We start from the raw sequence: 25,624 nt of genomic DNA, 5'->3' as shown, positions 1-25,624 counted from the left end.
TTCCTATGAATCGGACGAGTTGAAAATAAAGGGTCTCCCGGCATAATTCGGGACCACCCCGCCTGAGAAGTCCCCTTTTCCCCCCCAAGTCCTGGGAGGACAAGGAGAGGGGAGGGGGGAGAGTAGCGCCGCCTGACGCGAGCAAAGAGGCGGGTCCGCCGGGTGTGCGCAGCATCCGACCTCTTTTAAACACCCAGCCGCCTCCTGCTTGCTGCAGCTGGGGACGCCTCCGGTCCGCGGCCGCACCGCACTCCCCTTGTCTGGTGGGGTTGAGCTGCTCCTCTTCCACCAAAGATGCCCCGTTATGAGTTGGCTTTGATCCTGAAAGCCATGCAGAGGGTGAGTGGGTGTGGGTTGTGTGCCTGTGTGTGTGTCTAACAGCCACTGCCCTTTTCGGTGCCCTTGCCCTCTTTTCTCCGCCAGGTATCCCCCTTCCCTTCTCCGTTTCAGACGCTGTGGGTTCCCCGGGCCGCCCAGCTTCCAAAAGCCCTCTGAGGCTTCTGCGCGCCCTGGGTTTCTTCCCGGCAGCCCTGAACGTCCGGCCATGTGTCCTCCTTCCTCTCCGCCTCAACGTGTGGCTCCGAAAGGACGGCCTTTCTCTCCCGCCATTGCTGGCTTTTCTTTCGTTATCGTTCGGCGAATCACTTCGGGGGAATTGGAGAGCGCTTTCGCAATTCAAACAATTGAGTTCTTCTTCTGCTTCTTAAGCGACTTCTCCCTCCGTCCCTCCTTTCCCAAACGCTGAAAGAGCACGTGTAGTCTCCTTGCCTTTTTTTTTTTTTTTTTTTTAACAAAACGCGATTAAAAGAACCGCTCTCCGTCGTTTAGGAAAAGGTGCCAGGTTTAAACTACAGTATTTTTTTTCTTCTGCTGCTCTGAGCACTTGGGAGTTTTGCACGGGCCGCGCGCATGCAGGGGCTTCCCTTTGAACGCAAAAATCGGCCCGCTGCCCTTGTTAATTCTCGGCGGTGTTTCATCGAGCCTGATCGCAGCTTTTTTGGACCGTTTCGTTTTGGCACTTCTGGAAAGCTGCTGCATGCTTGGTAAACGGCTCTCCCGATAGTTGTTAGTTGATCACCTTTTCAATGCTTCTCCCCGCATTGGAAGCTTTTGATTTCCAAGAGAGACAGAAACATGAATTTTATACATATAAATAGAACATAAATTGCTATGACTGATTTTTTTTAAAAAAGATGAATGTAGGATCCTTTAGACTTACCTTTGAAAATAGCTGGCGTTTTCTAGAGTGCTTCAAGGGTAGCATTGAAAGATTGCTTGATTTCGGGTGGGAGCCCATAACTCAAGAACAGAGGGCCTGTTTTTCACATTGCGGGTTTGAGATTCATGCAGAAATAACAACAATGATTCTGCGGAAGTTTCCTGAAGCACATACTGGTGACTCAAAGATTGATGAGTCTGACTCCATATTACTTCTGGTATTGGTAAATACTGAAGAGCATTACATATTTTTGAAAAAGGAAATAGATAATGATGCTCTTTTTAAATGTATTTATTCAGGTAAACTGGTAAATAATGCTTTAAGTAGAAATTTTAGCTTTCTAATCAATACAGAAGATGAGCTCACAGTATTTCCTTGCACTATAATTCTACATGCAGCATGTGCAAAGTCCCACTGTGGTTAGTGAGGTTAGCTCAAAGGAGATGCGTATATGTTTACAGCCTTAAAATATTTTTGCTTATGGAGGTCTTTGCTTAGCAAAACTTCATTATACATATGGGAGGTATTATATATTCTACATATGATGTTTTGAATACGCGTAGTCAGTTTTATTTTATTTGAATTTTGTGTTTCTGATGTTTGAGGCCTGGGTTTGGAGTATTGTCACACATTTTGTTTCTGATTGCTTACTTTAATGTTGAATTTCCATACATTTCCTGGGGTGTGCTCCCATAAAATGCAAGATAAATTAGCTATGTTTCAAGTTGTTGGACCATATAATTTTGGACCATCTCAGATGTATGTATTTTAAAATGTATGGTACATTTAAAAAATATTTTAGAAAGCGTATTCTGTTGAAGTGGTACCAAGCATTTTGTGAAGCAGCCTGTAGACATTTCTGAATTAAAGTCCAAAGAATTAGGATCTTGCAGCTGAAGAGTTCACAATCTGCAAAAAAAAACCAAAAAAAAAACCCCAACAACCTTGCCATAATGTCATATCAGACTGTCAGCTGATCTAAAGTTTACCTTCTTAAAGAAAAACATGTGACCAAGAAATAATCTTTATCGATCATCTTTGAGTTCCATGTTTAGATAGAAATCTTCCAAATCATTACTATGTAGATTTAAGAATACAAATAATTCAGTGTGGCCTTTTAATGAACAAACAACATAAAGAATTGCTTTAATTTGGTCTGCATTTGGTCTGACATTTAGAATTTTCAGTTTAAAAGGCACTATAGTATTGGTGTATTGCTAGTCAGGTGAACTGTGTTCTGGTGGATTGATATTGCCAAGAACATACATTTTCTGAGGATAAAAATACCTGAATCAATTCAGATAGAAATACAATAGAAGCAAGAGTGCAAGCCATCTAGAATATTACAGTATTCGCTGCTATAATGGAAGAAACTAAACAACAACCACCCTTTGTCTTAATGACAAAAATTTAGTGTATCCTATAATAAACATGGTATTTAAAAGTGGTATATTTAAAAAGGTATCTAAAATAATTTAAATCTAATCACAATTTATTAAGCTTGAGATGTATTTCTCATTCCTATTTTATGTCCTTTCAGAAATACATGTACTTTATGAACTTGCCCAGAAGAGGGCAAGAGAGCTAAACTTTTTTCTCATTAAAATACAGTTTTTTTCCATTCATGGGAAAGTGGTTCACTGACTTCATTTGTCTGTGAATAAAAACTGCACATTTAAAATTGACTATACAAGTAATATATGTTATTTCAAATTACTCAAAGAATTTTATACTATTTTACTATATAGCAAATACAATTTTACTCAATACATGTTTGAAGCTATTGATTTTTCTGTTTTTGGTAGAAAGTATTTAGGTATATATCTTACATATTGGGAAATAGCAAAGTTCATTGTAGAACAGGTTGCTAATAAGGAAATTACAAAAAATATACTGCTTTTCCCCAGTATATAAAGGAAGAGAACAAGTTTAGTAGTACCTTTTCTGATTAATGTTTGTGAAAGGTTAGCAAAATGCTACCAGAGGTTGGAAAAAATGCTACCAGATTCCTTCTGATATATTTTTTTCCATGATGGGATGGTCATAGAAAAACATTACCTTAGAACTGCTTTAAATATTTGTGCTTGCCAAAGCAGTAGTTCATTGCTGACAAAGGGCAAAAATATAAAGAAATGTGAAAGAAGTTGGGCATCTTCAGACATTCAGTGAATCGTTGTTCCATGGGCCTTTTGTCACTTTTAAAGAATATCTGGGGGGGGGATTCCCAGGTAAACCTGGGGATAATTTGCAAATCTTCACCCCTCTTCCCAGTCTATTCAGAAGTAAGTAAGACAATCATGTATACATGTGGACTGCAGGATACCTTACTTATAACAGGCAAGCAATTGTAAGATCCTGAATTGGGGTAAGTTTTCTAGTGATTTACTAGTGATTTAAATCGTGATTTAAATTGATTTGATTTAAATCAAATCCACCCTGGTTATAAGTGTTATTAAACTGTTGTAAGTCATTTTTTAAGTGCCTTTGTAAGTTCGAATGGTAACGAAATGAACTGTTGTAAGTCGAGGACTACCTGTGATGTGTTATTTGGTTATGTATTACCTTACTTTGTATGAATTTAGATGTTCCAAGGATTGGAATATTGTAGTTTATTTGTAAGGTGCATAAGCTTTAGTTCTGCCAGAATTGTTGTGGGTGGAGTAGTTAAATACCTTCTAGGTGTTCTATACTATATACTAGGTTACCATGAACAATGCATCCCATTGGATTATCTAAATTGTCTTTGATGTTCATTAATTTAGAATGACTACTGCCCCATTGTGTTGGTTTTTCTAATTTAGGCAGATTAAGTAATAATATTTAAGATATCTGATTTAAGCCTTACCCAAACTCTTATTCATAGTTTTTTTTTTTCCTCTAGAGATGTACAAAATGGTCCATACAAAGAAAACTGAATTTGGATAGTTCACATCTAAACATGTTCCACACAGAAGTGTTTTGGGCAGATGGTGTCAAGGACATTAGGGCAAAGTGGTAGCTAAAGGTAGATAAGGAAAGGAAGGCACCTGGTAGATTCAGAAAATGTGTGGGTGATTGGATGTGCCATTCCTGAAGCCAGGGATTTTGGTTGCAGTTATGGCAGATATTGAAAAGAAGATGATGCAGGTGGTTTGAGTGGCTGCAACAAATGTCTTTACAATTGTGGTATTAATTTTGGCAATTTCATGAGATTTCATCTGGTATTTTTTAATGGAAAGGATATTATCTGCTCTGTATATTGTTGCCTTAGTTACCAGATGGACTAGTTCTGTCTGAGGTAGAACCTAGAGTTTCATTTCCTTGCCAAAATGTGTAACACGGGTGTCAAACTCAAGGCCCAGGGGCCGGATGTGGCCCGCAGGATGCTTAGATCTGGCCTGTGGGGCCACCCTACAAAAAGCAAAGGACCAGTCCGTGGTGCCTCTGCCAGCAAAAATGGAGCTCACGATGGCCGCAGGCGGACCTCCCGAGCTCCATTTTCACTAGCAGAGGGTTGTGGGAAGCTGTTGCAGCTGAAAACTGAAACCAGGAGCCCATTTTCGCTGGCAGAGTGCTCGGGCCACCACAGGTGCCTCGACACAAGTGATGTTGAGCTGGCTACACCCACCCTGGCCATGCCCACCCCGGCCCCCCAGGGTCAAACACATCCCTGATGCGGCCCTCAATGAAATGGAGTTTGAAACCCCTGGTGTAACAGGTCACTTTGAATCCTTTCAATGTGTTTTCTTAATATATAACTTGAAGAGTATATAACATCTAAATTTATATCAGTAGATATGTGATGAAAAATAACTGATAGCTAACACTAGAACCATTGCTTAGGGAGGTTAGGAGGAATACGGAAATAAGAGGAATGAGGATTAGGCATGCATATGCATGAAAGTTCAGGCATATACGGATGATCTAGTTTTCATACTGGAGGATCCATCAGAATCAGGTCCAAAGCTATTACAGGTACTCAGGGATTATGGGAGAGTAGCAGGCTTATTAATTAACGAGGAAAAAACGAAAATATTAGTTAAGAACATGACGCAGAGGCAGAGATGCCAGTTGGAGGGACTCTTGGGGATGCAGATAACTAATAAAATAAAATACTTGGGAATTTGGTTGACACCAAGGTGTTCTTCGGTAAAGGAGGATAATTATGTTCCCCTTTATAATCAGTCAGTCAGAGATTTGGAGAGGTGGAAAAATTTACAGCTATCACTTATGGGAAGGATAGCTGCTGTCAAAATGCACGTCCTCTCCAAATGGTTGTTTTTGTTCCAAACTGCCCAGGTAAGCCTGGATAGGGAATTCTTCAACACCTTGAACAGAGTTATTTCTAAATTTATTTGGCAAGGTAAAAAATCAAGGATTAAGTTTAGGATGATGCAGGAACCTAGACATAGAGGGGGATTTGGACTCCCAAATTGGGAGCTTTACCATCAGGCAGCCATTCTGATATGGGTGAAGGATTGGATCGCCCTGAAAAGGAGGCAGCTATTGGCGGTAGAAGGCCACGGCCTCCAACACGGTTGGCATCACTTTTTATGGCCAGGACAGTCAACCCGACCGAGATATTTTCGGAATCATTATTTACGTAAGACCCTTGGAGATACCTGGGAAAGACTTAGGAGAAAGTTGTATCTGAAGATACCATGTTGGATTTCGACCCAGGAGGCCCTGGTATACCCGACGTTATATAAAGGAGAGAAGGTCTTGACCTATGAGGACATTTTGGATACTCAGGGCAGACTGAAGACACGGGAACAACTGAAGTCGGAGGGGTGTAATATAGACTGGTGGGCCTACACCCAAATACACTCAAGGTGGAAGAAAGATCAGGAGAGTGAAGGGATATATCATGGGAAACAAGAATTGGATAAAATATTGTTAGGTAATGACAGGAAAGTTTTATCGAAATGCTATTCTTACCTATTATCATTGAAAGCGGGGGAGGAAGTCGTCAAAGACTATGATTGCCTGGGGGCGAAATATGGGTTATTCATTGGATTTTCAAAAATGGGAGATTTGGCTTAAAAATTTAAAATTAACTATGACATCCTCTTATAAAGAGAATATTTATAAGATGGCTTATAGATGGCACCTACCTCCAGCAAGACTAGCTAAAATGTTCCCCGGGACATCTCCACAGTGCTGGAAATGTGGGCATAGCAATGGAACCTACTTCCACCAATGGTGGACATGTCCGCTGGCAGCCAAATATTGGATGAAATTACGACAATGGTTGCTTGAAATTACACACTGTAGAGTGGAACTGAAACCTGAAACCTTTCTGTTGGGGGTTAGACCCGCAAATATTGGATTGACTAAATGGTATCTGATGCTGCACATAATCACTGCAGGGAGACTGGCATTCGCACAAGAATGGAAGAATGAGGATTTACCAACGGACTCAAAAATAATTTATAAAATTATGGAATGTGCGGAGTCCGACAGACTTAACAAAACTGACCAAGGGTAAAAGAGACTCAGATTTTTATAGTAGTTGGAACATGTGTATGATTGGATCCAGAAACGATGGGAGAGAGATAAAGGATAATGTTGGATTATAATTATAGATGATGGTATAATTATAGTAATCAGTATTGGAAATGTAAATTTGTATATAAGAATATGTAAATAATTTCTTTTACTTTCTGATTATTGGTATATATATACATGGATATTTTGGTGATGTTACACCGTGATAGAAAAACTATTATACATTTGTTTTTGTTTTTGTTTTTTTTGAACTATAATAAAAATAAAAAAAATAAAAAAAATAACTGGTAGCATTAAAAAGATGAAATTTGTTTCTTGGAGCTCTTCATTTTAATCTTTTTCTCTTAATTCCTGCTTTTTCTAAGTTATTTCATTTTCAATGGGTTTGAAGAATAATCAGATATTGTTACATTATCTTGTATTATTACATTGATGAATTATGTTCATGTCAGTTTGTTCCAGTCAACTTTATTCTAATTTCAGTTATAATGTATGCTCCAGCCTACATTTCTTTTGAGTGTTCTTGTTCCATGGTTGTTTATTTTTTCAGAATATTTACATATTTTTCTATTAGCTGCATGATTCCCTAATACTAGAAACACGATTATCCTCACAGTTTTAAAGAAACAAAGGATAACATATGAAACTGAAAGGCTCACACTGTTTTACTGAGGAATTTTCTAGATTGCACAGTTTTATTTCGTAAACAAAGTTGTAACTGATAAAGGAGAAAGATAGTTACTCGGAGTAGCATAAAGATAGACCTGTTTTGTGTCGTCAGAAGCATTCTATGGTGGAGGGTGGGGTGGTGAGTGAATAGAAGCAGCATTGAAGGTTGATATTCAGTCACACCCAGACCCAGAATCGCTTGTACATGCTGCTGCAACTACTCATTCAATCCCCCATCCCCCCCCCCCGCAGCAGCCACCCACGGACCTGAAATTGCTCACATATGCCTCTGCAGCCACCTCCCACCCCCATACACACTTGGCAACAGTCACTTACTTGCCTGCTTGCCAGCCTTTTTGTAAACTATCTGGGACATGCAACTTCCTGCTGGCTTCCCCACTGACTTTGGTTGTTAGAAGCCAAGAGGAAGCTGCAGAATGTCCTCACTTAACAGCAACAGGGACTGCCAGGATTGCTGTCATCACTAAGTGATGTAGTCACATAACATCATGGTTTATGACCACATGGCTTATTGATGGAAATTCCAATCTTATTTATTGTTACATGAGAAGGATCTATACCAGAGGTGGGCAACTGTGGCCCTTTTACAACCTGTGGACTTCAACTCCCAGAATTTCTGAGACAGCCAAGCTGGCTCAGGAATTCTGGGAGTTAAAGTCCACAGGTTGTAAAAGGGCCACAGTTGCCCACCCCTGATCTATATTACGAATGCAGTGAAGCAAAGAGGTACTGGATAAATAAGTTTATTTATTTAAATAAATACCCAGATCTTCTCACAAGTGTTGTTGCTGAGCCAGCTACTTGACACTTGTACATCTGATTTCTTATTTTAGTGCAGAACACTTAACATTTCTTGCTATTAAACTGCATTTTCTTGGAAAGTGTCTAGTATTCAATTCTATCAACATGTTTTTCAACTTTGAGCCTATTTTCTAAGAGGTTAGCAATCCCCCCTCCCAGCTGTCTGTCATCTGCAAATTTACTGAGCAGTTTTTCTGTCCACTGTTTTAAGTCATTTCGAAAAACATTGAAGAGCACATGGTCCCAGGGCAGAATCTTAAGCTACCCTATCGCATACATTTATCCATGCAGGTGTAGATTTATTAAAGACATGTTGAATATTGCTGTTTAACCAACTGTAAAATCATCTGGTAGTAAGACCATACATCCCTCACTGTTCCTTTTTATAAGAAGGCAACTATGGTCAACTTTATTAAATTTTCTGAATTCTATCTATATTACATCCAGAACATCCCTTAATCTACTAATCTAGTTATTGTAATCATTGAGGAGCTGTGTTAGTTTGTGGTGGCAAAAAATCTGGGATGTGGTAATACATTTCCTAACTAACAACTTTTAGTGAAAGGCTTAAACTTTTATGAATTGCAGTTTTTACTTCATCAGATGCCACCAGGATCCTTCTAATCTAGCCAATTATTTTTTAAAAAGCCATAAAATCTGACATAACCTGTGTTTGACAAACTCATGCAGGTTTCAGATAATTACCTTGTTACTTTCTAAGTGCTTGCAAACACACTGCTTTATGTTCTTTCTATGATTTTTAAGGTATTGAAATCAAGGTGATTTGTCTACAGTTATTTTTGCCTTTCTGAAAGATCAGAACAGTGTTAAACAGCTCTTTTCCATTCTGTTCCTCTGATGCTTTCTCTACACCCAGAAGTTCTCAAAGATTACAGTTAATAGTTCTGAGATCATTTTATCTTGTTCCTTAGTAGCCAAGGATGTAATCCTTCTGACCCAGTGACTTGTATTCATTCAGAGCAACTAGCGTTTCTCTCATCACTTATATGTGCCTGTTTTAACCTTCGCTTCTCTTCTGTCCCCCACCATGGCTCATCTTCTGATAGTTGGACTTCTTTTTCCTTTTGTGAAACTACAGATGTGAAGTAGGAGTTAAACAGTTCAGTCTTTTTCCTGTTGCCATCTTTTCCAACCAACAGAATGACTGTTTCCTTAATCTTCTCATGCTTCATCCAAAGAAATATTTTTGGTTATTTTTGCTTTCCATGCAAGCCTCCTCTCATTGAGACCCATAGTCTTCTCTCTTTTCATTTTTAAAAACTTGTCCATTTTGTTTCTCAGTTTATCAAAGAGTACTTGCAACCATACCAATAACATCTCCTGTTTCTTTTTTTTTCTAGTATTGTTTTAATTTGGTCCCTGATTAATCTTATTTTTCAGAATTTCCCAATTCTGCTGAACCCTTTAGCATTTCTATCCATGAAATCCTTCCCACAATCCTTCCCACATTTTTTCTTAGCTTATTGCAGTCACCTCTCTTGAAATATAGGACACTAATCTGATTAACTTTAGTTCCCCCTATATGGTGAATTCTAGGATGATATAATTATTTCCCAAGATTTCCACAACTTCCACTTCCTCAACCATTTCTTCATGGAGGAAATGTACAACTTCAATAAAACAACTCCTGAACTCATCACATTCCTAGAAGTCCTCCATCTTGCCAGAATTTAGCTTTGGCCTACTAGAGGTCACCTGCACTTAGATATTATAATTAGACAGAAAGAAAAATCCATATTGAATATAGAACATGAATATATAAAGCATGTTCATCTTCAAGCTTTGAAGAAATTATATGAAAAAAAATGTGTATGTGCACAGCTACCATAGGAAAAGGGAACTGGGTACAATGAAGATCAGTTTGGAGAAGCAAATGAATAGGAAAAGGAGCATACTATTATAATTTCCCACTTGGTTAAAGCTTTTGCAATTAAGTTTATAACACTATTGATACAATATTGCACAGAAACATCAAGTTAAGTAAATCATGTTTGGAGATAATTGTGAATTTTGAAAGAATTGAAGGGTGCAATATATAAATCCAGAATAGACTACTCCTGTGATGCTGATATACCATCATTTTGAATATCAAAACATTCTTTGTGATTAAGTTAATGCTTAGTGTGCAAATTTGGTAGTTTATTTAGTGAAAGCATGCATTCTTTTACTTTACTAATATATCTTGTTTACAGTCTTTGAAAGTTATGTGTTAAATTATGTAAAATTCAACATTGCATTTCAAAGGGAGGAAAAGTAATGTTCAACTACTTGTTATGACAGAATTCAAGTTTTTCTGGTGCATAGTAAAGCCTTCTCTAATTCAATCTTTTATCTTTTGTTTTTGCTGCCTTGCAGGGTTGGTACAGTAGGCCTCACTAAACTTAGCTGCAACTAAGAATTTCTCCTACATCAACAAAGTTAATGATGATGCTCTTGTGGATTGGAGAATAAAAGTGCACACTAAGTATTTAAGAAGCGGAAAAAAACACATTTTATCTTCTCAGATTTATACTGCATCCACTGCTATCAAGACAGCAAACCAAAGGACAGATTTTTGATCCACAGTGTTTGTAAAACTAAACTGATTTATCTTACTAAGGCTCGGGGTTTGTGACCTGGACATCAGCATTTGGAAGTTACTTGTTTTACAAAAATGAGGGCGGCTTTGCAACCAGCAGACATTGCCATTGTGGCGCTCTATTTTGTGCTTGTTTTGTGCATAGGCTTTTTTGCCATGTGGAAATCCAATCGAAGCACTGTAAGTGGGTACTTCCTTGCAGGGCGATCTATGACATGGGTTGCAATTGGTGCTTCTTTGTTTGTAAGCAACATCGGAAGTGAACACTTCATTGGGCTTGCAGGATCTGGAGCAGCAAGCGGATTTGCCGTGGGGGCATGGGAATTCAATGCCTTAATGCTTTTGCAACTCTTGGGATGGATCTTTGTTCCGGTCTACATACAATCTGGAATATACACCATGCCTGGGTATTTATCCAAACGCTTTGGAGGGCACAGAATTCAAGTATATTTTGCTGTTTTGTCTCTAATTCTCTATATCTTCACCAAACTCTCAGTAGATTTGTATTCAGGAGCACTGTTCATTCAGGAATCAATGGGCTGGAATATTTATTTATCAGTGATACTTTTGATTGGAATGACTGCATTGCTGACAGTGACTGGAGGTCTTGTGGCAGTTATCTACACAGACACAGTTCAAGCTTTGCTTATGATTATTGGTGCCTTCACACTTATGATCATAAGTATTAAAGAAGTGGGTGGGTTTGAAGAGCTTAAACGAAGATACATGTTGGCCAAACCAAATGTTACATCGATTTTATTGACATATAATCTTTCCAGTACTAATTATTGCCATGTTGACCCAAAACCTGATGCACTGAAAATGTTACGTGAACCAACTGATGAAGATATTCCTTGGCCTGGTTTCATTTTGGGACAGACTCCAGCTTCTGTATGGTACTGGTGTGCAGACCAAGTAATTGTCCAGAGGGTGTTAGCAGCAAAAAATATTGCTCATGCCAAAGGATCCACTCTGATGGCAGGTTTTTTAAAACTCTTACCTATGTTCCTTATAGTTGTTCCAGGTATGATATCACGGATATTGTTTGCAGATGATATTGCATGCATCAATCCAGAACATTGTATGAAAGTTTGTGGAAGCAGAGCTGGATGCTCTAACATTGCCTATCCGCGTCTGGTAATGAATCTTGTTCCTGTTGGTCTACGGGGCCTTATGATGGCTGTAATGATTGCTGCACTAATGAGTGATTTGGATTCTATATTTAACAGTGCCAGTACCATCTTTACACTGGATATATATAAGCTCCTCATAAGGAAGAATGCATCATCCAGAGAACTGATGATTGTTGGAAGAGTTTTTGTTGCTTTCATGGTTGTAACAAGCATTGCTTGGGTCCCAATAATAGTGGAAATGCAAGGAGGTCAAATGTATCTATATATACAAGAGGTAGCGGACTATTTGACTCCTCCAGTGGCTGCTATATTTCTTTTAGGTGTATTCTGGAAGCGTTGTAATGAACAAGGGGCCTTCTTTGGTGGGATGCTTGGATTTGCTTTAGGGGCTACACGGCTGATTCTGGCATTTATCTATCGTGTCCCTGAATGTAACCAGCCAGACACTAGACCATTCTTCATCAAGAACATCCATTACATGTATATTGCTACTGGACTGTTCTGGATCACTGGAATTGTGGCTATAATAGTCAGCTTTTTGACTCCACCACCTTCAGCGGAACAAATTCGTACAACTACATTTTGGTCTACAAAAAAGAGAATTGTGAAAGAAAGCACATTAACAAGCACATATGAAGCACAAGAGAAGAATGTGTTAAAATACGGTGTAATGGTATCTTCAAATGGGAAATCTGAAGAAAATGTTAAAAATGACCAGCCTGAAAATGTCAATCTTCTAATTACTTCCAGAGATGACAACAATCCAGTGATTTCTTTTAACACTGAAGTTGAAACACCAGTTGATTGTTACTCTAATGGGCAAGCAGCTCTTATGGGTAACAAGAAGAGTGAAGAGGAGATTGGGAGCAGTGACAAAGACTGGAAGTTTATAGATTGGTTCTGTGGCTTAAAAAGCAAAAATGAGAACAATACGGTCATCCAAGATAAGAGGGAAGAAGAGACTATTTGTCTACAAATGCTGGAAGAGACTCCAAAAGTTAAATTATTACTCAATGTTGGATTATTTTGTGTGTGTTTTCTTGGAATATTCATGTTCGTTTATTTTTCTTTGTGAACAGTTTTTTAAGAGTGTGGCCTGACATTCAAAAAACAGACAACAGGTCCTTGGAGAAATATATAATTATGCGTGTTATATGTCTCATATCTCAGGCTTCCTTTGCATTATTATTTTCAACCAGCTTGAAAATCATTACAAATCCTATAGCTTAGCGTTTCTATTTCAGTGCAGAATGGGGATTTTATTCAGTACCAAAAGTTGAATTTCAATATATCAAAGTAAGAAATTCGTTTATTAAAATAAAATAATCACAATCATTTGCAAATGGTCAAGGTGAAACTAGTGTTAATGTTGGCACTAACACTTCAAATATTGGTAAATTACACATATACAGTTATGAGTCATCTTAATAATTTCTGATTATTTTCCTTTTACCCAGTACTCAAAACATTGTTTTTGACTAGGTTCCCAACAAATATCTAAGTATTAAAACTGAATTACACAACAATAATTCATATCATCTAAAATTATTATGCACCACTGAGTACAATACTTCCCTTTCTCCATTCACTAGATGAAGTATTTATCAATAATAGCAAGTTTGAAAAAGAATTCAAATTACGCAGAAAAAAAATGGTCCAGTTTACATCTCCCTAGTTGATATTCTGCATATTGATTTAAGTCTCCTTTGCAAATTATGCTATTTGGTGTTACAGTTCAAATTACTTGGAGACAAAATGGCAGTCTAAATGGTGGTAAGACCCCCCCCTCCAAATAACCCCTCAAGTATTTTCAATTAAAAATACTTCTTGGGTATGTTGGGATATTTTCCTAAAATTGAATTTACACATTAACATTGTAGGATTACAGTGATTCCTCCAACCTCTTGCAGAATGAAAAGCAAAAAAAAACAACAGCCCTCTAGCATCCTCTTTGTGAAACCACCCTTGTGAAATCTTTTTCACAGTGTAAAAAAAAAAAGTCACTGTGAAATAAGCAATTTTGTACAAAAGACTTTTTTTAAACTCCTCCTTTTCCAGGTTTGGAATTTAGTGACATCAGTCCCCCCCCCCCAATCTTTCCAAGAACTCAGATGGGGGCTTATGTTCTTCTCAGCCACCATCAGTGTTCCCTCCAGTGTTCCAACCCTCTCCCCATGCATAAGCCAAACAAGCCCTGGGTTGGGTTTTTGTTTTTGTTTTAATTTGCCTAGACTAAAACAGTGGAAACATATTTTAATTTGGGCTCAGGTAACGGAAAGTCAGCTGTTCTGTGCTTGGAAGAATCTCCTGTTCTGAGGCTGTAGTTATAGCAAAGGCAGAAAAATTACTCTTAACCTCTTCCTTATGTCATGCCAATTTTTAATACCCAGTTTGAAATGGCTGCGTGAGGAGTAATAGATGCACTCTCCATTACAGTGCTGGCATTCACAGCATCTATAGGATGACTGAAATGGCAGGGCCAATGGAAGCAGGAACTGGCAGACATAAATAAACTTACAACTTTGGACAAAAATCTATCCCATTCTATAGTATCATTCATAACTGGCTAGAGGGAATTTGTCCTTTGTTTAGAATTGAGCTCACCTCTGCAGTTTTGCAACAAAATGCATTCTTGCACTTCAAAGTGGTAAAGTTGTGCCCCATCAGATGCTTTGTACTTCTCTTGCTCCCTGGCCTTTGGTCATGCTATCTGCAGCTGATGGAAATTCAAATATTCCAATATTGGAGGACCATAGGTTCTGACTGTAATCGGAACTGCAGACCTGAAGCATCTAATGCAAAAATACATTTACTTTCTTTTCTTTTTTATCTGTACCTTAGAACAGATTGAGATTGCAATGACTATTGTAACAGCATATGATAAGGTAACCAAAAATTGACTTGACTCATTGGCAATAGCATATTGAGTCATTTTGCTTTAGAATTTTTCCCACAAGGTCGGTGAAAAAATGTCATTTATTTCTGAATAATAAATGACATTATTATGGCATTAAGTGACATTTATTACTGAATGATTGAATTAATATGAAAAATCTAAAGACATTAAATTGTGGTTTCACTCTTTATCACGTGATATAATTTTAAAAGCAGTGTATGTATTTTGTAAATACTGTAGCAAGATTATGTTTTTATTGGCTTCTACCATGAATTGAGCTGCTTTGTGTACAGAACCAAAAAGCCTTTTCAAGGCATGTGTAATAAATACTTCTTTGATGCTAAAAAAAATGCTTTAGAGCAGGTAGTGGGATATTTTGGTGCCTCACAAACTCAAATGCATATTTTCCTGGCTATAGCTGCTTTATAAGCCCAGAAGAAAGTACAGTTTCTTTAAGGAGGTATTGACCGATGTGACATGTATACTCATGCTGGCTCCAAAGTTCCTTTTTGGCTTCAGATCTGAAGTAGTGCACATCTTTGCCTTCCATGACTAGAGACCCCAGATGATGCTAGTGATGAAAGGTGGATTGCTCCTGAGGTAAGGTAGCATTGCTCTTTCTAGTACTCCAGTACTCAGTATATTGAATGAGTTGCTAGCATTGATATGCAGATTGGCTAGCTCAGGAATCTATTTCCCTCCCATTCCCTCCCAAGGTATTTCCCTCAAAATACCTTGAATAGCCTTACATTAAAATAGCAGTGTCCGATACTCTCACTGTCTTAATCTTAAATAATTTAGTATGTGTGTGGTGGTATGAATACATATGGCAGAGTTAATTCTGAGTCTATTTGAAATTGGACCAATTAACCAGTAAGGGAAATTTTGCCACATTTTAAAAATGTATGGATTAATATTTGAGAATTCCAATTACATTCCCTTTGCTACTTTATATAGTTTAGTCTATATGAATGCTATTCATACGTTTAGTTTTTTTGTTACGGGCTTTTGTTTGATTGACAAAATGGAGATCCTGAATAATGCGTCTCTGCCTTTTGAATAAGATTCAGTGTAGTACAGGCAGTCCTTGACTCATGATCATAATCAGACCACCATTACAGTCATAAGTCATGCTGATCATTAACCAGATCATCATATAACTGACCTGATTTTACAACATTTCCTGCAGCAGTTATTAAGCGAATTACAATGGTCATTAAGCACATCTGCCACTGTTAAGCAAATGCTGCGATCATTAATCAACCCATTGTCTACAACAGGCATTTTTGCTGGAAAACAGAAGTAAACCTTGGTTTCTGGCAAAATACATAAGTTGAGGACCCTGCAGCAAATGAGTCTAGAATACATCATGAGGAACTAATAGTTCCCACTTTGGAGTTAACAGAGAGCAAACAAGCTATTTGAATACACTGTGTGCACAATTATTGGAATACAGTATGTAGTGAATGATATTGTGCTTATTTATTGAAATCTCTTAAAACTTGAATTGGAACCAGTTTGCAGACATTTTTAAAAAATTGTTATATAGGACAGATGGATGCCGTAGTCATCAAATGGGTAAAAGCCAGTTTTTCCATTTTAAAACATTTGAGGGAGGGGGTTATAGTGCAATAATCTTTCTAAAGGTACAACCAATGATTTTTATCACCCCTTCCACCTGTAAAATCAGTGCTACCAGTACTACTTGATGATTAACTCTTGAGCTTCTGCTGTGATAGCAGAACAGGATTTTGGGGCTATATGTACCGTGTTTCCCCGAAAATAGGAAATGTCCTTAAAATAAGGCCAAGACTGATTTTTGGGGTGGGCGTAAATATACGCCCTCCCCCGAAAATAAGCCCTCCAGCAAATGCAGCCGTTTTTGCCATGGATTGCGGCCACTTCTGCTCAGGAGGCCAAGCAATGTGCCCCATGTGCCTCGCGGCGGCCTTCTGAAGGATACTGTAACAACAGCTATCCATAATTTTTTTACCCTTATTTCATCCCGACCGTACTGGGCCACGTGGTTCAGGATGAAATAAGGGTTAACAAATTGTGGATAGCTGCTGCTATGGTACCCTTTGGAAGACTGGCGCGAGTCTCCTGCTGCAGAAGTTGCTGCGCCCGAGAAGCGCTTTTGGGAGAGAAGGCAAAGGGGAAGCGATCCCTTGCAAACTCCTGCCATGCCCGGCAAGAGGGAGAGAAGTGATGGCAAGAAGAGCGAGCTCTGTCTCGCTCCATGCCTCTCGCTTCTCCCCCACCCTACCTGCCATCCCCCTTGACAAAGAGATAGCGGGAAAGGGCAGAAGCCAGGCTGCTGTTACTATTGGGGTGCGAGTTCAATCAAACTTTTCGAACTTGCGAGAAGTTTGGTTTTATCCTACGTGTTTGCCTGCAAACAACAACAAGACGCGGCAGAGCTGAAAGGCAGGTAAGACGCGCGTCTCGTGTCTCCCCGGCCCCTGGCAAGGGGGGGGAGAAGAGACGGCAAGACACATCTTCTCCCCCGCCCCACATGCCACCCCCCTCAATAAAGAGCCAGGTGCTGTGGAAAAGGAGCAGGGTGGGCGCAGGCTTTGGGCATCTGGGGCTGCTGGGGGTTGCCCGGTAGAGAGATGGGAGCGGGGTGGGAGTTTGCAGGCGAGGGGGATGGATGGATGGGAAGCAGGCAAGTGCCCAGCGAACAGCTGATGAGTGGTTGTGTTGCGCTGCCACAGCAGCACAACACAGCAGAAGCCATGAGGTGGCACGCTTGCTGTCTCCTCCACCCCCAAAATAATAAGACCCCCCTGATAATAAGGCCAAGCCCTTATTTCGGGGTTCAAAAAAATATAAGACGGTCTTATTTTCAGGGAAACATGGTAGCTACATTATAGGTTGTTTATAGGTTGTTTACCTTTGGTTAAATTGTTAAGTGGGCAGTCAGGCCACAATTTAATATTTTGTTTTGTTAATAAGGGTTGATTGAAGTAGACTGCAGTCCTTCAAGTTTCTACTTAACATAGAAATATGGTATCCTCTTTTTGTTTGTGGGGGTTTGCTAACGAGTGTGACATTTTGGAACACTCTTATTGGTTGCCATGGTCTAAGATGGTTGTCTATACTGGGCTGCATAATGTTCTAGAATGTGACAACCCTGTTTTTGTTATTTGTTTGTAGTAGAGAAAAATCTAAGTGTTACTTCTAGTTTAATTCTTTTATAAGTATAAGAATCATATTTTAACTGAAGTTTCTATATTCCTTTATTCTTACTACTGAACATTTCTTTTATATAATTCTTCAAATTAAGAAAGTAAATGTGTAATAGCTTGTTATAGTGCCTTTTAGTAGCAAAGTATAACCTTGTCAGGTTGCCACATCTCATTGTGATGAAAACATTTATTTTTTGCTGACTTCACATTTCTATCTATGCCATAAAGGAGCACATATATTTTTCTAAGTAGAACTGTAAGTCTAGTCTTGAAGACGAATTAAAAAGTAAATCATAGCCTACATTGATTGTTAATGGCCATTCAGTATTTATTTTTACATTAACAGAAGGCATAGTATGTACAACACTCTTAAAAATTAGGGATGTGTAGCATTTTAATAAAGATGAACAATCCTAAACTTCTAATACCACTGCAAAATCAGTTCTAATAAATAACACTAAATAGGATTCCAACTTGGATGATCATTTTGACTGCCCTGGAAATTTTTTTACATTCCATGAATAAGTGTTTGTTGGTCTTCTGATTAGCAGCTTAGACTCTCTAGCTAATAACGATCCTTCTATTTTGCGGTTTAGTGTACAATTTCTGATGGTACTCAAACAAAAATGCAAATTTCCCATGGATCTGCTTTACTTCTTAACATCTCAGCAATTGTCCAGTGTGTGTAATAGTTTAGATTTGCCTTCCTCAGTCACGGAGCTGCTGTCTAATACTGGAATTCTGGTAACTGTTGTCTAGAACATCTGGAGAATTCTGGTTTAGTCTACATGCAGGAATGTACAAAAATTTCTCTTAATGGATCCAGCCAGTTGCATGGGATCCCCCCCCCCCCCCGAATTTTTGTGACTTATTGTCTTGTATATTATCATAGCAGTTGTTCAAGAATACCTTTTTAAGAAATATAATGGGCTTTTAATTTGTATATTTAACTGTACGGAAAGATGTATGAGGGCTTTATTTTTCTACTATATTCAGGGAAATCATAGATTCTATTCTGGAAAATATTTTATTCTCTTTTTTTGCCAAAGTTGTCCTTCCATCCCATTTCGCTGCTTTGCTATACAAATACAAAAGAAGATGGTAAACTGACTGCTTCACTTTTCTTTCTATCATTTTAATCTAGTATTTTAGTGTCCTTGCACCTCAAAAATCAGGTCTATTGAATAATATTTTCCTAAATGGAAAAAAAGAAGGGTGTGGGCTGTAGGCTGTCAAGTTCTAATAAACAGGGGTGTTAAACTCGATTTCATTGAGGGCCGCATCAGGGTTGTATTTGACCTTGGGGTTGCCAGGGTGGGCGTGACGAGCTCGATGTCACTCGTGTCGAGGGCCCCTCTGGTGACCTGAGTGCTCTGCCAGCGAAAACGGGCTCCTGAGCTCTGTTTTTGGCTGTGACGGCTTCTTGCAATCCTCTGCCAGCTCAGGGGGATGCCTCCCGAGCTCCGTTTTCTCTGGCAGAGGCACCGTGAGCCAGTCCTTTGCTGTTAACAAGGCAGCCCCGCGGGCCAGATCTAAGCACTCAGGGGGAAGATCCGGCCCTCAGGCCTTGAGTTTGAAACCCCTGTAATAACTATACTTGTCAAAAAACAATGATTTAGTAGCATACCTTTATTTTAAATTCTTAACCTAAGGTAAATTATTATGTTTTGTAGGCATTGTCTACAAGAGAGACTCTTCCCTCCCCCAAAAACTGCATACTGAATTCATAAATTTAGTTTTTTAAGGAAAATTTTAAATTATGTATTTGAAATTAGGAACTTAATTGTTCGGTATACTGTGTATTCTGTGCCCTTAACGTTTTTAAAATAAAGCTAGTATTATTATATGTGATGTTATGAATTAAAGGTGAGTAAAGTACTTAAAACTTTTTCAAGAAAAGTGTATAATTCACTGGTGTTTAAATGTATTTTTGTTAGCTTTAGAATAGTTGAAATGTAAGTACATATAATTAAGAGTCCTTATTTCACAGAGTTTTTTTAACCTTGCTTACAAAATAGCACACTCATAGGTATACACACACACACAAACAAACAGACACACATGCACACACCACATAACTCTTTCTGGAAATGTTTTGTTTTTTAAAAAATACTTCATTTTTGTTCTGATTTTGTGTAAAATGTTCCATAGTGCTCTAATGCACTATGTAAGATTCTTCATGGGCAAAGTCAGGTACTGAGCAATGACGGCAATGACATAAGACAGTCATTGTTTACAAACACATACGAAAGTGTTCATGAACACATGCTTTTAAATGAGGTGGTTATAAAAATAGTTGCTGTGCAAAAAAAACCCTAGTAGTCTTCTTCAAGAAGAAAGCAAGTTCTTTTATTAAGTAAATACCTTTTTCTTCATCCTTTTAAGTTTTAAATACAGTGTCAGTGTGATGCTAATTTTTCTTTCACCTTTGGATATATAAGTATACTTTTTTAAAAAATGTTTGGTATCTTGTTTTTGTTGCTGTTGTATTTTCTACAATGTGTGTAAATTAGAAGTCAATAGTTTTTTAAAACATTTCACAGAGCAAAAAAATAAAATGGTAATGTGCAACATATCAAGTGTTTAATCTTTAGGGGAAAATGAACCAACTAAGCATAAATATGTATAAACTTCTAGATGTCTTAAATATAAAATCTTAAATGCCCATGATCTGTCGCTAAAAGATATGTTATTCAATGAAGTAGAATCATTACAGTAGGAATATAGATCTAGAAATATTAAGGAAATGAATATTTCTTGATGGAGCATTGCTACGATCTTTACCACAGTTTGTCATGGAATGAATGGCTTAAGTATAGAACATTGTCAATATGATATTGAAGAAAACTGTTGAAGAACTCTGTTACGCTAGTTGTATGTATATTGATTGTTGTATACTGTATCTGTATTTTTGCCTCCTGAATTAGTCTTCAACATGAAACTCTTATTAGAGTATTTGTATAATTAAAACTGTATTTCTTGCAGTTTACATTTTTTGAATATAGAATTTTGTCCTGTCCAAGTTACTGTGTGGAAATGTTTAAAACTTATGTACAAAGTTTAAATAAAAAGTACAAAAATGCAAGTATTTCTGAAATGATCTTAGAAGTTTATGAAATAAACTTAGTAGGTAAATATTCTTGAGAGTCTGCTGTGTCTGAAATTTCTATTCAATTTTGTTAAGAGATTATGTGAACAATTCATGATATTCCAATTTAGACAGTGGAAATTAGAAAATAATTCTAGATAGCTTACGGCGCCAATATTTTAATGGAATCTGCTTCAATTCTGTGTGTTTGTGTTTTATTGTTTTCTAAAATGCAAAACAAGGAAACAGGTCTCAGATGCATTGGAAGTTTATTATAAAGGTTTGCTGCCACATTAGGGCTTTACTGGTAAGTAGCTGACTTTAAATTGAGTGCAATACAGTATACTATCTGCAGTCAGTATAGCACCTGAAAAGTAAGGATAACGTGGCCATTTTCTGAGACAATATACTACCCTAGACAATTTAGTGCGCCAGCTGTAATCTCCAGATTGTTTTCAATGGCAAAATTATATGGAATAATTCAGTTGAGATTGCCAGAGCATGTATTGCTGAGATCAGGCTTTTTTCATCCACAAATTGCTAAATTGGGTTCACTATCTGAAGCTGTGCATAGGTTCTCTTTATTGAGGCACTTTCAGTGATTATTTGGTATCCAAGAGTAGCCATATATCCTGTACTTGGTTCTATTTAGGGCAAGTGTTACCCCATGTAGTATTGGGTTAAGGACAGTTTCTGGATAGAAGAATTGCTTGGAGATGATGAACTTCCAGGCTAATGTTTATCTTTCTGTGATTCATCTTCAGGCAGTTGGCCTTCATCTAGTTCTTCACAGCTCACCAGCATTCTTCTATTGATTTGCCTGGGTCAGGTGAAAAAAACAAAATTGAGAGGCATTTGTACATCAAACCTCTGGACAGCCTTTCCCAATGGTTTTATACAAGCTTCAGCACCATGGGAGGTCAGATCAAATGCAATGGAATTCCCTGCACAATTATCATGGTATTGAACAGAAGTCCTCCAGTCCTATTTTGAGAATGGTTCTGCAGGCAGGAATACAAACACTGCAACACAGTGTCTTTCAACTTGCTGACTCATCCCAATGAGATACTATGGTCCATGCTATTACAAGCTTCTGAAAGATTAAGGACAGTAAATAAGAATAGCACAGCATTCCTACTCATTTTTCTAAATGATGGGCAACCAATCTGCTGATCTTAATTGTTTTTTCCCCAATTAGAGTGATTCCTAATTCTCATAGAAATGGGAACTATGGGCCCATAGCTTGCTTACTCTGATAGTACATAAACACTGGTGGGTTTTAAACTAGCATTTGACTAATTATGAAACAACTTGATCATGTTGGTTAATTTAATGAAAATTACAACTCGCGTACACCAGTTGTGAAAAGGGCAAATTTTCCTGTGCGCTGCTCCCACTATCCATGCATGGGTTAATCCTTCAGTGCTTGGCAAACAACTGAGTGAAAACAAAAGACTTTTCCTCCCCTTTCCGGCTCCCAAGCCACGCCTCTGGTCCCATGATCCCCCAGTCTTCACTCAGTTGCTGGCAAACACTGTAGTGATTTTTGGAGCTCCACAGGTTTCTTAAAGGTACAGTAGTCTGTGGGGTTTTCCTCCTTTTTTTCTTTATTACTCTTCCAATTTCTTTCTTCCCTTTCCTTAGGGCGATTAGGCTTTTTTGTTAATTTTGAATAGATTCCCTTTCGCGGTTTACTTTGCTCTCGGAGTGAATAGCAATCACCAGCTGGAAGGGGGGGGGGAGCAGAGCATCGCGCCCACGCCGCTCGCTTGGCCACCTCCTGAATTTTAAACCGGCATATCTTCCCGCGGCGCTGCTGCAGCGATCAAGCTGCGCCCCTCCAGCTGGCCGGCGGGCTTTGAGCAACCCAACTGCTCGGCTCGCCTAAACAACACCCCCCCAGGAGCGATTTCGCCTCACCGGCTTCGGGGCATCAGCGCAAGGCGCAGCGGAGCACCAGAGAGCTCGGCAGGCCCCCCCCCTGTGCTAGGAAGGGCAAATTCCAGGAACGAGCTCCCACCAAGGCAGTCGCGCGGCGTTTGGTCGGACCCTCGGGCCGCCATTGTAAGTCCGTTGCCTGAGTCGGGCACAGGCCTCCTCACGTGCCAGCGCCATATTGGGGGACCTTCGGGCCGCCAGATTGGCCAGACTCATCAGCCTACGCCCCCATCGGCCATCGGGGCGGCCGCAGACTCCGCCCCACGCCCGCAGGGGGCAATCAATCCACCTCGCCCCCACCTTCTGAGGAGTGGTTCTGGCCTAGCTCGAGGCTCTTTTTGAAGAGATTACCCCTCGGCTTGTGGAGCTACAGGGCAAGGGGCCTGCCCGAAGAACCTAGCGGCTGCAGTTATGTCTTGCTCCCCTCCATCCTCAGATATGGAGCTAGAGCTCACCCCCCCGTGCAAGGAGTCAAAAGGGGGGGAAAATAAATCAAAGAAGAGGCATGAGAGCTCTGCCAGCAGGGCGGCTTCAGAGGGCTCCCTACCGTTCCAGAATAGAGACGCCCTAAGGAGATACAATGCTCTGGAATGACAGTGGGAGAAGGCGCACAAGGCAGCCTCAGAGTCCTCATCCAGAGAGCCTGCGCCTTTGGAGGCCACACACGCCCCTCCGAGAGAGGCAGAGCCAGGAGTTGCAAGTGTGTCAGACATTGCAGTGACCCCAAGAACTCCTGATTTCCCCAGGGCGGGCCTCATCACACCCCGCTTCGAGGCAGGCTCAGGGGCCGGACCAGAGACTCCAAGGGGCCCCTCACCAGCTCATCATATATCGGGCCATTGAAGCAAGTTCAACGCCATCAAGGGCAGACCCTCGGCTTCAGGGGGGGCCAGGAATAGCAGCCCCAATGGACTTTCAGGCCATGTTCTCGGCTGCACTGTCGTCATTCTTCTCTGCAACCCTGCAGCAGGCAACTCAGACACCTGGACAGGCCGCACCTGCCCAGGCACGGCAACACCAGCTCCAGTCCCATCCTCTCCCAGTACAGGGCCAAGAATCCTCGTCTGAGGAATCAGACCAAGTGGAGGAGGCCCCTGAGGAGATGGAGTTATCAGAGGATGAGGGCCTAGCACCGGAAACACCGGCATTCACAGGCCTCTTTCGCCCGGCCCTATTCAAGTTCCTACTCCACAAGGCTAGACTTACAACGAACCTGGGAGTGCCAGGGGACGTCACAGCCGCTACCCCCTCAACGGTGGGCCCTCACGGCGCGCTCTTCAAATCCTCAAAACCGCAAAAGGACTACATTCCTTGCCCTCAGCTGTTTGCGGATGTGATCCAGAATCCCTGGGGCCAGCCGGCCTCGCTGGCAACACCTAGCAACCTAGATAAAAAACTCTACTGCTCAGCCCCAGAGTTAGAGGACCTTCTGGCGCTCCCTTCAGTAGACCAGCCCGTGGCAGCGTTAGCCTCCAGCTCGCTGATCTCCACTGACCCTCTGGACACGCTTAAGGCGGAGGAGAAGAGAATGGAGTGGGCCTTCCGCAAAGCACATCAGGCTGCAGGCTGGGCGATCAGATCGGCAATGGCAACTTCCTTCTTCAACAGAGCGTCACTCATTTGGCTCCGGCATCTACAGGACAGGCTTCCCCCTGAGGACACCAGACTGCATCAAGATCTAAATAAGATAATAGCTGCTACAGAATACACAGCCGACGGTTCTTTGAACGCAGCCAAATTTGCCTCAAGAGCTCTGGCTTCAACCCTGACAGCTAGGAGGCTCTTCTGGCTCCGGCCCTGGAAGGCCGACTTCAAAGCCAAGTGGAAGTTGGCAGCCGCGCCATACAAGGCACCAGAGCTGTTCGGAGCCGCGCTGGAGCCCATGCTGATCGAGGGGAAGGACAAGAGGAAGATCCTCCCCTCAACATATCGGCGCCAGGAACGCAGATACACACCTTACCCGCTCCAGTAGCCCTTTCGTGCCGGCGCCAGACCCAGGGGGTCCTCCTCTCATCGCTCCCAATACCAGGGGGGAGACAGATTTCACGACAGGCAGCAGTTCCGAGACCAAGGACGACAACAGCAGCCTAAGCGCAACTTCCGTGGAGCTGGCCCTAAGCCCGCCAGAAGGGGAAAATGACTCCAGGCCCACGGGACCCATAGGGGGAAGGCTCACCCTCTTCCATCTACAATGGGCCAGCTCGACTTCGGACTCTTGGGTAAGGCGTACGATCTCTTCAGGATTATCCATCGAATTTTCCGGTCAGCCGCCCCACCGGTTCGTCCGTTGCCCAACCCCTCGATCCTCGGAGCTTCAGGACCTAATGTCACAGGAGATTGCCCACCTCCTGGAGGTCGAAGCCATAGAGCCGGTCCCGCACAGCCAGCGGGGCTCAGGTTTCTACTCAACCCTCTTCTTGGTACCCAAGAACTCCGGGGGCTGGAGGGCTATACTCAATCTAAAGCGTCTGAACCTGTCCGTTCAATACCGCAGGTTCAAAATGCACTCCCTCAAGTCCATCATAGCGGGGGTGAGACAGGGCGACTTCCTTCAGTTGGTCAACCTCCGGGAGGCTTATCTG

At 40.5% G+C, this 25,624-nt stretch overlaps 2 protein-coding genes across 2 annotated transcripts in view; both read left to right on the top strand.

The window, feature by feature from the left end:
- The first annotated feature begins 205 nt into the window (after positions 1–205).
- The window catches only part of MRPS6 (mitochondrial ribosomal protein S6), a 46,792-nt gene continuing 21,373 nt past the window's right edge, over positions 206–25,624 (top strand). The window contains exon 1 of the mRNA XM_070943539.1: positions 206–339. Within this exon, the coding sequence (XP_070799640.1) occupies positions 295–339 (45 nt within the window). The 5' untranslated portion in view covers positions 206–294. The remainder of the gene's footprint in view (positions 340–25,624) is intronic.
- Positions 10,872–13,004, top strand: SLC5A3 (solute carrier family 5 member 3). Its single transcript, XM_070943538.1, has one exon. It carries the CDS (start codon positions 10,872–10,874, stop codon positions 13,002–13,004), a length of 2,133 nt encoding a protein of 710 aa, XP_070799639.1.

This window comes from Pituophis catenifer, unplaced genomic scaffold (assembly GCF_029215685.1).
Source record: "Pituophis catenifer annectens isolate HBS135680 unplaced genomic scaffold, rPitCat1.0.hap2 SCAF_4, whole genome shotgun sequence".
NCBI lineage: Eukaryota > Metazoa > Chordata > Lepidosauria > Squamata > Colubridae > Pituophis > Pituophis catenifer.
The sequence above is the reverse complement of the archived record's forward strand: the minus strand, read 5'-3'. Positions and strand labels throughout refer to the sequence as shown.